The following is a 15447-nucleotide window of genomic DNA, read 5'->3' on the forward strand; positions in this document are numbered from 1 at the left end:
TCCACCTTTTGTTCCACCGTTGATTCATTGGCTTTCTTCCTTGGATCATGTGACCTTCCTTTTCTTCCATGAGCTTAGATCTTGTGCACGAGAAAAAGCATTGCAGAAAAGGCCAACTTTGTTGTTGGAAACTTTGCTGTTAATGTGTTGGCATTACCCCGTTAAACTTCTACAATCTTAACTTATGTTACACACGTAACAGGTGACATCAAACACACACACCAGTGGAAATTAGAGGTAGCTCAGAAAGAAGAGACAGCTTTGCTGTCAGACCTCATGGTACCTGGTGCGGTCGATGGACCGGCGCAACCCATTTGTTTAGGAAGGAGGAGGAGGGAGGAAAACTAAGGGTGTCTACGGTGTGGGAGTGGAAGGTGCAAATGCAGTGCAGCATGATGCAAGAGGAAGATGAGAGGTGCGAATCAGTCATGTTCTCTTCACTTGTGTGTCTTCGGTGGATGAGACATAGATGGGAGAAAAAGATGCATGAGAGGAAGATTTAATGGAGATGTGTGTAAGGTTCTGTAAGTGTGAATATTGGTTGGTGAATGCAGCCCAAACTGAACGCTCCACCCCGTTCACATGCTGGATGGAGGAGAGATCCTGGACGACTGCCTCACGGAGCCGAGAGACGGACCAGAGCCTAAAATCGGATCAAAAGACCCTGTAGGCATTCGAGCTCCCCCCATTGGCGCATAGCAATCACCCCATGCTGTAGTTATGTCCCATCAGGCTCCATAATGGAAAATGCCTTCAGTTGCCTTCGAGCCTGGCCACGTGACGGAGCTCTGTAATTAACATTGGCCGAGAGTCTTTGAGAGCACCCTCCGGCCCTGAATTCCATTTGAGCGTGGTTATTTGGGGAAACCCCGGAGTTACCCACACGTCTTTGAATGAACTCCACATGCTCGTTTGCGCTTCGAGTTATATGATGAAACACCCCGGCTCTTAATGCCTTCGTTCCTCCGACACCCTCAGACTGTGGTGATTGTCCAGGGGGATTGATGGCAGTTGCGGTGGTTATAGGGGGGGGTGAGAGAAGCATTGTGGCATCTGTGGTAAAAGTGAGGCGATTGTGGTAGTTGGTCTTAGTTGTGGCATTGTGGTGAAGGCATTGGATGTAGGTTGTTGTGGGGATTTTTAGGTGTTTGGAGTGGTTATGGTGAGCATTGTGGTGAGCATAGTAAGGGTCTGAGGTGAGGCGTCAGTTGGGTTATGGCATGCCGTTTGAACAGAAAATGGCATGCGTATGCAAATGAGCTTCCGCTATGTCCTCTCGACGCTCCTGGCATCGTTGCCAATTTGCGTGCGTGGTTTGTGTATGAAATAAAGGGAAGTAAAGAGATGAAATAAATGAAAGAACTAAAAGCCTGACGCAACGCATCTTTCCCCCTTTAGGCCTAAGTCACATTTGCTCTACGGTGAGGATACGGCGGCCGTACGCCCTCTGAATTGACAGAAACGTGCGGCGACCGCAGTTTCTGCGGTGGCCTCAGGGTGGCCCTATGCCATTTGGCTATATTTTACAGGTCGTAAGGTCGCCGTGGAATTATAACGCGGAGTTATAACTTTTTTCATTTCTACGTTCGCCGTAGCAATTCGACAAGCCGAAAAAAAAAAATAAAAAATTAACCTATTCGTTACCGTCTGTCTGGCCGCACGTTCGCCTTAGGGCCCCCTGCGGTCGCCTTGCGGGCACCTTGCGTCTGCCTTGAAAATTCTATGGCTGCCGCAGGGCCCCCTTAAGGTCACTGTGTGACATCAAATCAAAGACCGTACGGCAACCCCACGTTTTCGGTCTCCACAATTTAAGACCTAAGGCCTGTCACATTTGTTCTAAGGCGAGGATACGGCAGCCGTACGCCCTCTGAATTGATAGAAACGTGCGGCGGCCGCAGAGTTTCTGAGGTGGCCGTACGCCATTTGCCTATATTTTACAGGTTGTAAGGTCGCCGTGGAATTATAACGTGGAGTTAACTTTTTTCATTTATACGTTCGCCGTAGCAATTCGACAAGCCGAATTTTTTTTTAACCCATTCGTTAACGTCCGTCTTGCCGCACGTTCGCCTTGGGGTCCCCCTGCAGTCGCCTTGCGGGCACCTTGCGTCTGCCTTGAAAATTCTATGGCCTCAGCAGGAACGCCCTTAGGTCACCGTGCGACGTCAAATCAAAGACCGTACGGCAACCCCACGTTTTCGGTCTCCACAATTTATAAATACGCCATGCAGCTCCCCGAAAAATAAAAACATATGTGACTGCTACATTGTGTGACCGTGGAAATACTGTGGCCGCCCTATAATTGCAAGTGGCCGTAGATTTTAGAGACCCCACTGCCGCCGTGGAAAATGCGACTTAGGCCTAAATACGCCATGCGGCTCCCCGAAAAATAATGTGACTGCTACATTGTGTGACCGTGGAAATACTGCGGCCGCTGTATAATTGCTAGTGGCCGTAGATTTTGGAGACCCCACGGCCGCCGTGGCAAATGTGACCTTGGCCTCACCCACGAGACTTATGGAAGGGGCAAGTTAAACGAATACTAATGAGTAACTGTCTTAGGATCGCTATATGTTGGGTGCCATTTCCTCGGAGGAGTGCTGGTTTTACATAACCGCAGCAATATTCACCATTGGAGCGCCTATCCATCGAGAGCATTTTAACAGTTACATGATTATTGGATGGAAAATGCAGCCGACATTAAAAAAAAAAGTAAGTGTTTTCTGTAAGCATGGGTTGCAGGTTATTTCAGGTATCAGAAATAAATGGCCTCTGCCTCGCCTCGCCTCGCCAAATCATTGTCTTCAATGTGATTTACGTGTAAACTCCATGAGCTTTGTATTGTTGTGGGCCGGCGGGGTCGGGTGAGAAGACCACTAGGTGGGGGAAAGCTACGTCGATTCCCACCAGACTCCCCAGAATTGTCGGCCGTCACTCACGGATAATTCCGTGACGTGGCGGGTCGCTTAACCGACCGTGGATGCCAATAACTCAACCGCGTGACCTAGGGTCCTCCCGCCCCTGGGTGAATCGGGTTACCTCATTAACCACGCGGTTTAACCACCGGGGAACCACACCCTCGGTACGCCTTGTCCGAACCGAATCACTCTACCGGATCGGATCTCCTTTCCGGATCGGACGCAGCCGAGCGGCACTGCCAAGGACGTACCGGCTTGGAGGAACGGATTGTTGGGAATAAAGACCCGGCTAAACCTGGATTCGAACCATGCTGGACCAATGGGAGAAAAGACAAAGGCGAGCTCGGAACATTTCTACAACAATTATTTATTTACAATAAGCGAGGAAAAAGTATGTGGCACAACAAAGGTTTATTGGGTGTGTAATGCAGGGAAAGATGAGAGAGGTGTGGGGTGCAGCAATTATTCAAGCAACTTACAAAGTAGACACAGTGCTGACTTGACGCAAGATGAATAAAGCAACAATCGCAACAATAAAAGATCTTATACAGGCTTACTTATCAGGCAGGCGCCAACACTCTCAGACACAGTAAACCAAATTGTGAAAGGGACTTTTGCAGCCAGGGAGGGAGGGAGTTGAGGTTACAGTTTCTAGGTACCTGAGCATTTTGGGGGAGGGATGCTCCGTGGTGCGGCACCCGACAATGGTTGAGTTGTTCGGTCACAACCGTACGTGTGAAGATCGTGTCTGCAGGAGGGGCTCGAGTGGAGAAGAGCGGAGTCCAAAGGGGGCGCGAGAGATGAGCAGCAGGCAGGACCAGGCAAGAGGCCGTTCGTCGAGGTCGTTAGGTCGGAGATAAGGAACAGAAAGCGGGGCCAGACAGGAGGCTTGATCAAGACACAAGGGGCGGTTCAACGTCATGTCGGCGGAGACAAGTGGCAGGAACACTCACTCTCAATGACTCCTCTCCTTATTCCTTCTTCAATACTCAAAAATCTCTCTCAATTCCCCTTCCAACCAACTTGCAATTATCTTCCCAACTCACCAACGACACGAAGGTCCGAGCTTTTTAGAACCGGAGGTCGGGGAGGAGCCTTGCCAAAACCTGACGTCATTGTCTGAGCCGAGCATGCCGATTGGACCGGCCCTTCACGTGGTCCGCCTTTCTGGGCTGGGTTTCAGCCAGACTCCAGTATGGTCCGCCCACGCCGCGCATGCCTGGCCTTTGGCAGGTGGATGGTGGTGCAGCTACAGCGTTTATCCAGCTGAACGTCAGAATTTTGCCTCTGAAAACGAGTCGCTGGGTAGACGGTGGTACGCTGTGGCCAGCGAAACGAGGGTCGCAAGCCAGATGAAGGCACCGTGGATCGTAAAAGGAGGGAATAAAATAAAAGGGGAAAATTGATTTATTAATCCTAACTAATAGCCTATCGCAACGCACTCCCTGCTGTCCCGCGAGACAAAAGGTAGGGATATATCCGCACGTATAATAATGGAATAACTGACTCAGGACAACTGTATGTTGTATGCATACGGTTCCGAGAACCGTAACAATATGAAAGCATTTGAAGAAACAACGGTGCTCGATAGAGTGCATATACCCCTGCCAGGCTGAACAGTTTAGGTTTTGTATCCAACTGATATGTCAGATCTGCATCCGAACTGAATCCAAAATCGAATTGGCTTATCACCTACCCAACTTGTCCACCTAGTCTATCATAATTTGTCCACATTGAGATCTTGTATTTGTATCTCGTTTTTGGCCCCATCTCTTAATTGTGAAGAATCTCTTTAATTCCAGTATCTGGATCTGGATGTTCACCAAAATCTAATCAATTCATCCTTCTCACACATCCAACCTGTCCACTAAGTTTCATCCGAATATATCCATAATTGAGATATCCTGCTTGCAGAGAGGGGTGAAAACAACCTCCATCCACCTTGGGTGGTGGAGGTAATTAAAAAGAAAAAGATTGAGGCTCATCCCACAGACGTACCGACCACTAGCGTACTCACGTGAGTCTTAGATGTGATAGGCAAACAAAGCCTGCCATAAATGCTGAGTTATAACTTTTAAAGGTGGAGGTAACTAATTGCATCTTGTTTTTTTTTTGTGGCAGAAACTTGTTTTGACAAATAATCAACTGAATTCTTTACCAAGAGGGATTGGGCATCTTTCCAACCTCACCCACCTTATGGTTGGTGAAAATCAGCTCAACCACGTCCCAGAGGAAATAGGTGAGTTTGGAGAGCACGGTGGTTATTTTCAGCTTTGTGCTATGTTCATGAAATGTTGCACCTGCTTGGGATAATGGAGCAAGGCAAGGTGGCTGATGGTTCCAATGTGTACACAAGATGCTTTTGCCACCCAGAATTTTATGGTGAGCCTTGAAGAAGCAAATACATCTTTTGGGTGTATTGAGGAAATGGTGCACGTGGAACATTTTACTTTGTTCCAAAATGCATTTGATGTACTACTACGGTGGGATACAGGTTTGAGAAAATGCCTTTGGTTTGGTTGTGTTATTCTGTGATGATGTAAATTCCCCATTGCACTCTTCTGCAGGTACGCTGGAAAATCTTGAGGAGTTGTACCTTAATGACAATCCTACCTTGCACAGCCTTCCATTCGAGTTGGCTTTGTGCTGCAAACTGCAGATAATGAGCATAGAGAACTGTCCCTTGAGCCAGCTTCCACCACCCATTGTAAATAGCGGTCCATCTTTCATCATCCAGTACCTGAAGATGCAGGGTCCCTATCGTGCCATGGTTTGAGGGGTGCTTCCCTCTGTTTCAAAGCACTTGCATGGGCGGTCTTATCGACGAAAAGCAAGAATTGCCTTTTATTTTTTCCTCCATTTTAATTTACGAAGATTGGAGAACGAATTGCACACGTGAGGGTGGGAGAATCCCCTTTTGTATGGGAGTCATTTGTTGTTGGTGGAGAGAAGGGGGTGTGGTTGGGGTTTGCATCATCAGTGAAGATCCTTGCTTATCCATACAAAGCAAACGAGATCAAGCATTTTGACAATTGTGAGCTTTTATTTTATTTTATTTTTGCCTTTGTCAAAATCTAAGGCCTCAAGAACACAAGGCCATTCAATTTGGTGAAATGACTCTCAGCCAAATGTGCTATGCTAACCATTTTCATGTGCAAGCCCATCATCAAGTCGAGCGAGGGGGTTTGGCATCATCAGCACAAGTTGTGAGCTGAAGCAACGAAACTTGTGCTGCTCGTCGCATTGCTCCGACATAGAACTCGAGCATTTGACCAATCGCGTTACCAGGATGCTCTTTAATACAAAATACCTTTTTCCCGAATTTTGTAGCTTTTTTTTGGTGTACATATACATGTGACATATCCTTCAGCTGTTTTTTTTTTGTTTTGTTTGTTTTTTGCATGGCTGCCTGGTCTGTTTTAACTGGTAAATCAAGTGATTTATTTTACGGAATGAAACTTACAACGTCGTTGTATCATAGCTGGAGTTACGTTGGAAAGAAAGAAAGAAAAAAAAAAAAAAAAAAAAAAAGCTTGGAAGTTGCATTTTCCTGGCAAACATTAGCCGTTTAAAAACCATTATATGGTTTAGCTTTGGCCTCGGCTTCGAAACAGAACTGTTAAATTGTACATCTATCCGTTCGCTGCACAATGACTGTGTTTGTAACTCTCTACTCTCACCAAACCGTCTGCGACGAGGTGATCGTTTAGTCGGCTTCGGTCAAATCGGAGCCGGCCTGTAAATCTGTATATTTGCCGCCTTGCCCAGTGTTTGTATTTTTTTTTTTTTAACCCGAATATAATCGAAGAAAATGTTGAGTAATTCCAAAGAAAACCGTTTTTCCTGATGCACCATGGATCATGGTTTCTCTTCCCCGCCCCCCATGCCCCTTTTTGAAAACTTCGACATATCACAATATCATGAAGGCCGTTGCCGTTGTGGGCTAGTGGCAGACGCTTTGTTCTTCACCTGAGTCACCACGGCTGGCTTTGTTTGTTATTTAACCGGTATGGAACGGCGTGCGCACCATCGTGCTTTTTACTTCCCCCATATCGCTGATATCGCTGTCCGCTCTTCAAACGAGTTTGGTAGTGCTTCTAACCTCCCTCCTGTCTTGTTCTTTATCCTTGTGTTTGAGCATTTCCAGTTGCACGTTTTGGTTCAAATCCTTTTTTGTAAAGGTGCAAACCTTCCACACGAAGTTGGTGTACACGGCCAGCACGCATGTTATGCATTTTGAATAAAGCGGAAAAGGGCTATCCAGTGAAACGATGCAGCTGTGGGCCTTGGTTTGGTCTCAACGGAATGAAATTCCCAATATCGGAAAGTTGCCGCGTCGGCAATCTCAGCGTTAATGTTGACCTCTCTCATGAACCGGTTTCTTTTCATTTCCAGTTAACTTGATTGTCAATACGACACTCGAATATCCAATGTTGTACAATACTTTTTATTATGCTTTAAAAATAAACTGTCAACTGTACAGAGGGAGGTCTGTTAATGAAAAAAGCACAAGCCAGAACCCCGATGACCGAACTGTGAACTAAAGGATTTCCGGGAGCATTAACAGTTCATTTGCTTCATCCCTCAGAGCTTCCACTTTTTCTTTAAGCAGCATCTGAAAGATGGAGTACAGATGATCACGTACAATCGGCTAATGTCTATTTTAAAACTTCAAATTGGAATTAAGTCATGTTTTCTTGACATATAGAAAGAAAAAAAAAATAAACCAGGGTGACCCGTATCTTGCCAAAAGGTGACCACGTGTGACTTCTTTAAGGTCACACTGAGGTGAACAGAGCTGCTATCCACCAGGAGCTACTCCTTGAGGAATATCTGCCTACGAGAGATTCCGCTGAGAATCATTCTACAGAGTAACCATGAAAAATATGCTTTTGCCTCATAATGTCACCAAATGATGTCATAATGTCTCAAGCTTGACATATCTAGAAAGCACTCAGAGGTGTTCAATTTGAGGTATTACACAATATGGTTCCTAAAACTTGAAAATTTGACCTTGGGGTCAAATATGTTTGACCTGAGGCGCTAACCATGAAGGTCAAGGCCGATCGCCAACAAAAATTAATCAGTTGAGCGCCAGACCATGAACTATATTCCCATGAAGTTTGAAGACGATCCGATCAAAATTACTCAAAAAATAAGGGTTTCGTCGACTCCCCTGATTTGCACCAAAGTGACCTTGACCTTTAACCTTGACCTTCAAAATTTTGTGCACTGAAAGGGACCTCTATAGGCCTCTGATATGCGAAGTTACAAAAATTTCCGATGATAACTGTGCTCTGCAGAATTTTTTATACGTGATTAGACAAAAAAAAAAAAAACATACAAGCTGACTAACATATCTTGCAAAACTTCGTTTTGGCAAGATAACAACTATTTACCCCATTTACAGAACTGATGTCCAACCACCCATAGAAAGCAATTCTCACTTGATGATGCAGAGGACTGGAGTTTTTATAGATAGCATGTCAAATTACAGAAAGGGGGAGGGTACAGCATTTTGATCACAAGGCAGATTGGGTAGGGAGGGAGCAGGTTAATAGCAGGAAGGCAAACATGCTCACAGCTCTCATGCAGGATATTTTGTCGTCGTGAGTGATCAAAAAAACATTTCCCCCACTTGCACGTACCTTCGCTGAAGCAACAATCTGCTGTGCCTGTTTTTGCGACAAGTACTCGAGGGTTCGAACGAGATCACAAATGTTCGCTTTCGCCAGGAGCGCCAGAGTCTTGTAGCCTGCGGAGTGAAGCTGCTTGGCTCGTGCCTGGAAGAGTTCAAAGTTCACTTTTCTCTACAAGCAAAAGCTGCATTGACAGAACCAGCATGAGATCAATATGTTCTTACAGAGCTTCAACACTCGTGTAGGTGGTAAATGAGTACAAGGCAACAGGTTTACAGGAAGAAAGTCATTTCCACAGACAAGACAACAGCAATGACAGAATGGAGGAGAGGATTCAGCCTTGAAGGGTGGAATGCAGGGTCAGGGAAAACCACGTGGGGAAATTTGAATTATCGGTTTAAGCCAAACTGACACTGGTGGTGATCAAGTACAGGAAGAAACCATTAAAAAATATATCAACTTGAGAAACACTCCTAATTGCTGAAAATGTTGCTCTGTAATTGCTTGTGGATAAGAGCACTTTCTGCTTTCTGATAATGGGCTGCAATTTCACCAAAGGTCATTGACGTCGGCAGATTAAGAGAGGTTTGATCAATAACTTCAGTGCATTTTGAAAGCAAAGGTTAATGTATTTGAAAATGCACACAATTTAATCCAGTGTATAACCTTCACCAGTGAAACTATCATTGCTCGGGCGTCTCGGTGTATGGCCCGCTGCAGAGGCAGTCACGTGGCCTGCATTGTTCACTTACAGCATACCTCTTTTATTCCAGCCACTTCCATCAATGGAATAAGTTCTGCTTTTGTACAATAGGAAAGCTTTTGTGTCAAGTCAGCAAAGAGTGCATTATAAGCCCAAAATTCTTCAAGCTCCTGGAGAAGAGGGGTGGGGGGGGTGAGGGGGGGGACATATACCATCAGCTAATTCCCAGATTTGTTTCTTCCTCTATTTGCAAACACCAAAACCTATCAAGGCACAAATGATTCACAAAACGTTTTGGAGAAGAACGTTCGAGCCAAAACAACAAACGGAATTCCGAAAGTTGGGATTCGCCAAGACGTTTTAGGATGGTTGTGGAATTAATAATCTAAAATGGACAAAGATATGATTTCTCAGAGTATAATGAGACAATTATATCTTAAATGGTGGAAGAACAAAGCAGTATTTGATTTGTGAAGGTCAAGCAAGGGGTTTAGGCAAACCTATTGGTGTTCGATCAGTCACCTGACAAAAATGGTTCACACACACGCCAAATGCAGCAGCTGAGCTGACGAGGTTTTGGATAAAGCCGCGACTCTCCCTGAACTTTTCGGCAACAGTCCATACCGAGTCTTGATGGAACAGTGAGTACAGGAAGAGAGCGAGGTAGAAGCGAGTGGCCACAGTCTCATCAAGGTGCTGTTGGGGAAGTGGAGGGGAAGATCGTGTTTGGTAATCCAAGGAAAGCGGTCTCCCTTATGCAAGCCGAGCTACGAAGATTGCACCGAGAACGCCGATTGGTGGTTGAATTTAAAAAAAGAAAAAAGTAAAATGCACCACATTCGGACTCCATGGCGAGTGTTGTGGATATAGTCTTAAAATGACTTGTATAATCCATCTGGAAAGCATTGTTCTTGCAGACAAAACAACCAGCTTAAAGTCCCTTAAAATTGACAACTCCCTTCAAAGCTCTGCTGGCGGAGTTCTGGGTCACCAGTTGTTGAATCCGAGCCCAATTGTGATCGAACCGAGAAGTGAGTGCACTACATCTACAGGTGACAATATCAAATGGATGGATAAACTATGGATGTCCCTTGCTTCAAACATGCAGGCTTCTTTTTGAACTTGATGGGGGGGAAAACCCCCCAAAAGCTTCCTTCACTCGTCGTGCACTCAATGACGATCTGAAACTTGAATCAAAACCAAGTCTATATATCTCGTCGTGCTTCAAACACGAAGTGTAACATGGGAAAACTGTCGTTATTGCACTATTCAAAGCAGAGTCTGCGATGGCAAAGGTTTAAGAAATTCGTTTCATACCAGCCGGGAGGCGACGATGGTTCGTGGGCATTATTGAACAATGTCACGATAGGTACAATTGAGTTAGTGGAAGATTTTGAGGAAAAACCTATCTATTCCGTCAAAATTGACCAAATCAAATCAGATTTTTTATATGTTGTATTTATGGACATTACACACAGCTTCTAGGAAATGAAATTGCGAGAAAAAAAGAGAAAAAAAGTTCAAGTGGGCGTGCCTTTGCCCACAAGGGGCGTGGGATGTCCCTCATACAAAAAGACACAACTAGACCATGATATCTAGCTTGTGTCCAAGTTTCATCAAGATCGCATCAAACGTCACTGAGCTATGCTCTGGAGAGAGTCACAGACAGACACACAGACACAACAAAAAGTGGTCACTGCTGGTGCCTGCGAACCAAAAATGTGAGAATTCCAACATGAATGATGAACGCAGGTGCTGACTCTCAAAGGGTCAAAGGCCCAGGCTTATTGGTGTGCTGTACCTGTTTGCAGCTTTTGCCGATGGCCTTCATGGTGATCAAACCTTCTGGCACACCCACAGCTGTGGCCACTCGGTGTTCTGCTTCATTCATCTTGTTAAACTGAAAGAAATAAAGCCACCACTGTAACTGATGAATATCAAGTTTAATCCTTTTCTTACAACTCCAATTAATTTATTATAGCTCACCTTCGGACCGTACCCTCGGATCCTCAACATTGTCTAAAGGAGCAGACAGGATAACTGGCTGAACCTTCACGCCATTCGCACTACTCCTACTCCTACTACAACAACTACTACTACCAGCCTCAATTATTCCGACGTCATTGTTAGGTTGGCTTGGGAATATATTTGTCCCAAGTCTTTCATCAGCTGGATGGGGCCTCACATATTTGACTCTAGGCGATTTGGGCAGGAATTTAATTTGTTCAGTGTGCCGGCGATAACTCGCCTGGTGTTTGTAAAAGACACCCCTGGGATCTTTAACGTCCACCAACGATCACTGCTGGCAGAGAGATCCTCCGGCTTCAACGTCCTTCCGAGAGAAGGCGAACACAGTGATGCATCGCCCTGCATGTGATACACCAGAGTGATAGTTTATAGCTCAGTCAGGATTCAAACCCGGATCAGACAACGAAGCCCTCCTGCCAGTCCCCTCCTTACTCAATCTGCAAATACAGCACCACCTGCTCGGTCCACACCCAATTAGCAGTTTACAAATCAGATGCTCACAACCTTACCAGTCGCATGTACAGCATCCAGTCAGGATTACACCGGGAAATCATGTCGTACGGCGTTATGAGATAAATGAGGTGCAAGTAATTGTCCAATGCAAGACCTTGCAGGCCTTTCTGTAGATCTCTGTAGAGGACATTGGTGAAGGAGAGATCTATAGAAGCTGGGGAATGAAAGGGATTGAACAAGGAAACACGACAAGATTACACAGGTAAAGATGAAATTTAAACAGTGAATGTTTGTTTGTTTTTTCGAAACATAAATCAAAAATTTCGTTCAGTGTAAGGCCTTTTGTCGAAGATTCCCTGTAAATTTACCTTCACAAAAGGTATGGCCAAGTTGTCATTGGTTGGATATGCACAGCGAACTTTGGTGCAAGACGAGGTCATTTGGCCCATCATGCCTGCGCTGCACCAACTCTAGAAACTAGCACCTATTCAAACACCAGCCACCTACAAGTGCTGCCAACACCACTGTACCCCTCTGTCTCCAATTCAGAGGTAGTTATCCAATTCCAATTTAGACTTGTCTACCCACTACCTTGCCAGGGAGAACATTCCATGCATTAACGACTTGCTGAAGGAAAGACCCCTGTCTTAATATTGTCCTAATTCTCATCTTTTTCAGGCTATGGTCCTCAAACGATCGAGGTTATGTGACCAACCAGGATGGTTATTTTTAATTATACAAACATTCCCACACTCGAAACCACCGTTTTTACTGCACTTGTACAATTATTACACACAACAGCCAAGCGTGCGTACACACACACACCCTTCCATGTTGCCTGCCCGAGCCGGGTTATCTCCAGAGGTCTATCTTCGGCCGGCACAGTGTGGTCAACGCATGTGGCCCGCATGAGGCCCAGCTCGGCAAGTTGATTCAGCTGGTCACGGGTCATCTCCCACGTGTCGGTTTCTTTAGCTCTCCTTTGCTGCACGCCAAATAGCGTACCTTCCAAAAAGGCGTGCAGTTGCCTGGGTGTTGTGGCTACCTGTACACACGCATTCGCATTTTTTTTGTGATAAACCAGGCTTTGGGCCATTATGGTTGTACAGCACATCTCCACGCTCATTGACCATGACAACTTTAGACCTCTGGTTTTTCCAATGCTTATAAAGAACCAAGAAACAAAAACTGCTTCGAGAGATTACTTAGAAAAAAGAAAGCCGTTGTTACAAATACTTTAAGCTGTCTCTCAACTTCCCAGCAGATGTGGTTGAGAAAAGCATATTGGATCGTTTTGTAAATCACTACATCCCATATGACCATATTTTAAAGAAATAAACCAAAGACATCCCTCCTTGAGAAACGAGCCAAAGTGAATGGATTCTGCAGTCAAACGACATAAATCTCAGCTCTGGCGGAGTTTCAAGGACTCCAAATCTCCATGGATATCTGCCTGTGTTATTGGGGTCCTCCAGGCTTTTTGTTGAGGTCGACAGTCTATCATCAAAATGGTCTATGCCCTATGGTACAATGATCAAAAAACAAAAGCAAAAATAAATAAATTTAAAAAACCTGATGATGAAAGCAAAGGAATTAACAGGAATGACGTCTCGTTTCTTTTATTTTCGACACAAAAATTAATAAATCGAGGCTCAGGAAGAGCTCGGTGAGGGTGTAAAGGTAGTGCACTAACAGAGGATACAATAAGGAAACGAATGAACATGAAGAAAAGGAGAGGTTTGTGGGTGTCATCCATTTTCTTTATGCCACAGTCATCTCTTAAATGGGGTGTGGGAGAGGGGAGGGTGGAGGGCTCATAAAAGATCATGTGTAGGAAATTGGCAATAATGAGATGGTGGTGTAAAATCAACTTGAAGTACTAAAGAGAAGGGTGTGACGAAACTCTCAGGAAGGTCGTTCTTCACGTGGGAGCAAAGGAGTGGAGGCGAGTAGTCAACTTGGATTTTGAGTTTTTCACAAGAGAGGAGTGTTATTGGAAGAATGCATGTCTTGGAAGGACTGGAGTGAAGAGGGATGAAAGAACAGAGAAAGACGAGAGCTGGTAATGATACCAAAAGAACAAACAAAACAACAACAGTCACATAAAAATTACATCACACACAAAAAAAAACAACACCACCAATTTGTTTGCGATGAGAGCAGCAAGCCAAGTACTCCTGCTTCGTTATGGGAGATGCCAATTACGTTGAGAGCCTTCAAATGCATGGCATCCGGGAGAGCCAGGTATGAAGCAGGGGACCCAGCCCGTAGTGAGAACATTACTCCATTGAATTATGGATAAAGGAGGAGTCAGCACTGAGAAGTTTGGATTTAGAAAGGATGGACTTGGTATGATGGAAGATTCCAGGTCTCTGGATGGCTCTGAAGGCCAGCTTTGACATGAACTTCCCAGAGGAGGTCAGGGTGAGACTCAGTAGATTGAGTGACCAAATTTCTTCCAGTGGTCGATGATGGAAATACTGTAGGCGAGTTCCTTAAATAGTCCTTCAGGGTTAGATATTTTCCAGGGGCTAAAATAAATACCTGTTCCAAGTCTCAGTCAAGCATCTGATCCTTTCCATCATCTGATTCAATCTGCTGTCAGCGTGACGTGGCCCAATGTGCTGCCTTGAGGTCGTCCAACCTCTACCGTGAGAGGAGACTTAAAGATTCTGTTTGGAGATACACACTTTACAATATGAGTGAAGTAAGTGAAGAAGCCAGGAAAGGAAGTGGTGTTGAATGGAATCGAAAGTTGGGCAAGTCAAGTTAGTGCCATGTTGCGTCAAATGCCTGAGATCCCCGAGATGTCAAATGCCCAAACAAAGCCCCGACTTCTTGCGTGAGATTCAGGACCTCAGTTCATTGTTAAGAGAGGGATGAAGGACAAAGTGCTCGAAAGAGATAAAGTAGAAAAATGTGAAATGAACGAAGTTTCCAATGGTACTTTTTCTATGATCGAGGTGAGAAAAACCTTACCCTTGGGAGGATTCTCACAAATATAATCCAGGCAACACAAACCACTCACGACCCAAAATGTAATGCGTTAAGACGATCACCAGTTGTATTTGTTCATATTGGCCGCACGGGTAGTCCCAATCAGCTAAACCAACCTTCAAACCAATGAGTGACAGCAAAAGACTCCGGAGACCTTTTCCGTCGTCATACAGGAGACTGCTTTGACATTTCTCAAAAGAACCACTCACCAGATCGAGAACCTAAAAGATGCAAAAAATACAAGTTATATGACATACTTCTTTAAGGAAAGTCAATTGGACCTCCACCGCGACCCAGCTCGTGAAAATACCTTTGTTTTATCCTTGTTCATGCAGATGACAATACTTTCACCAGCGGAATCTATTCCCGCTCGCCCAGCACGCCCCACCATTTGCTTGTACTGTGTGCGGCTAAGGAAATCCATGCCCACATATGGCGAGCGTAGGATGACTCTGAGGAAAGATAAGTAAAAAGAAAAGAGAAAACAAATAAGTGAATGATTCATGAATTGATGTGCAAAATAAAGGCACTACTACTATGACTTCGATGGTGCTAATTATTCCCACCTTGTGGAGTCGGCTGGGGAAGGTGTTTGGCCAAAGACTTTCATGAATCATGTGGCCAGGCCTAAAGCCGGCTGAAGGTGGCAGGAAATTGGAATTTGGCCAGGGTCTCGGCAACAACTCACCGACTATGTTGCCTCTTCCTTAAA

At 45.0% G+C, this 15447-nt stretch overlaps 2 protein-coding genes across 8 annotated transcripts in view; one reads left to right on the forward strand and one right to left on the reverse strand.

Annotated features, from left to right (window-relative positions):
* SHOC2 (SHOC2 leucine rich repeat scaffold protein) overlaps nt 1-7187 on the forward strand; it is a 50366-nt gene extending 43179 nt beyond the window's left edge. The window contains exons 10-11 of the mRNA XM_085850570.1: nt 5037-5154; nt 5483-7187. Of these exons, the coding sequence (XP_085706696.1) occupies nt 5037-5154; nt 5483-5691 (327 nt within the window). The 3' untranslated portion in view covers nt 5692-7187. The remainder of the gene's footprint in view (nt 1-5036; nt 5155-5482) is intronic.
* Nucleotides 6403-15447, reverse strand: part of LOC147015630 (helicase POLQ-like) — a 46603-nt gene continuing 37558 nt past the window's right edge. For 4 of the 7 annotated variants that reach the window (XM_085850568.1, XM_085850563.1, XM_085850565.1 and 1 more), the window contains 9 exons: nt 15046-15187; nt 14852-14956; nt 12564-12783; nt 11795-11952; nt 11059-11157; nt 9780-9953; nt 9314-9427; nt 8564-8698; nt 6403-7530 (listed from right to left, as the gene is read on the reverse strand). In XM_085850568.1, coding sequence (XP_085706694.1) covers nt 7456-7530; nt 8564-8698; nt 9314-9427; nt 9780-9953; nt 11059-11157; nt 11795-11952; nt 12564-12783; nt 14852-14956; nt 15046-15187 — 1222 coding nt within the window. In that variant the 3' untranslated portion in view covers nt 6403-7455. The other 3 variants (XR_015050388.1, XM_085850567.1, XM_085850569.1) reach the window with 3 other exon arrangements.

The sequence above is a fragment of the Eptatretus burgeri genome, chromosome 12, assembly GCF_056783735.1.
Source record: "Eptatretus burgeri isolate ZD-2024b chromosome 12, Ebu_testis_v1, whole genome shotgun sequence".
In the NCBI taxonomy this organism is placed as follows: domain Eukaryota; kingdom Metazoa; phylum Chordata; class Myxini; order Myxiniformes; family Myxinidae; genus Eptatretus; species Eptatretus burgeri.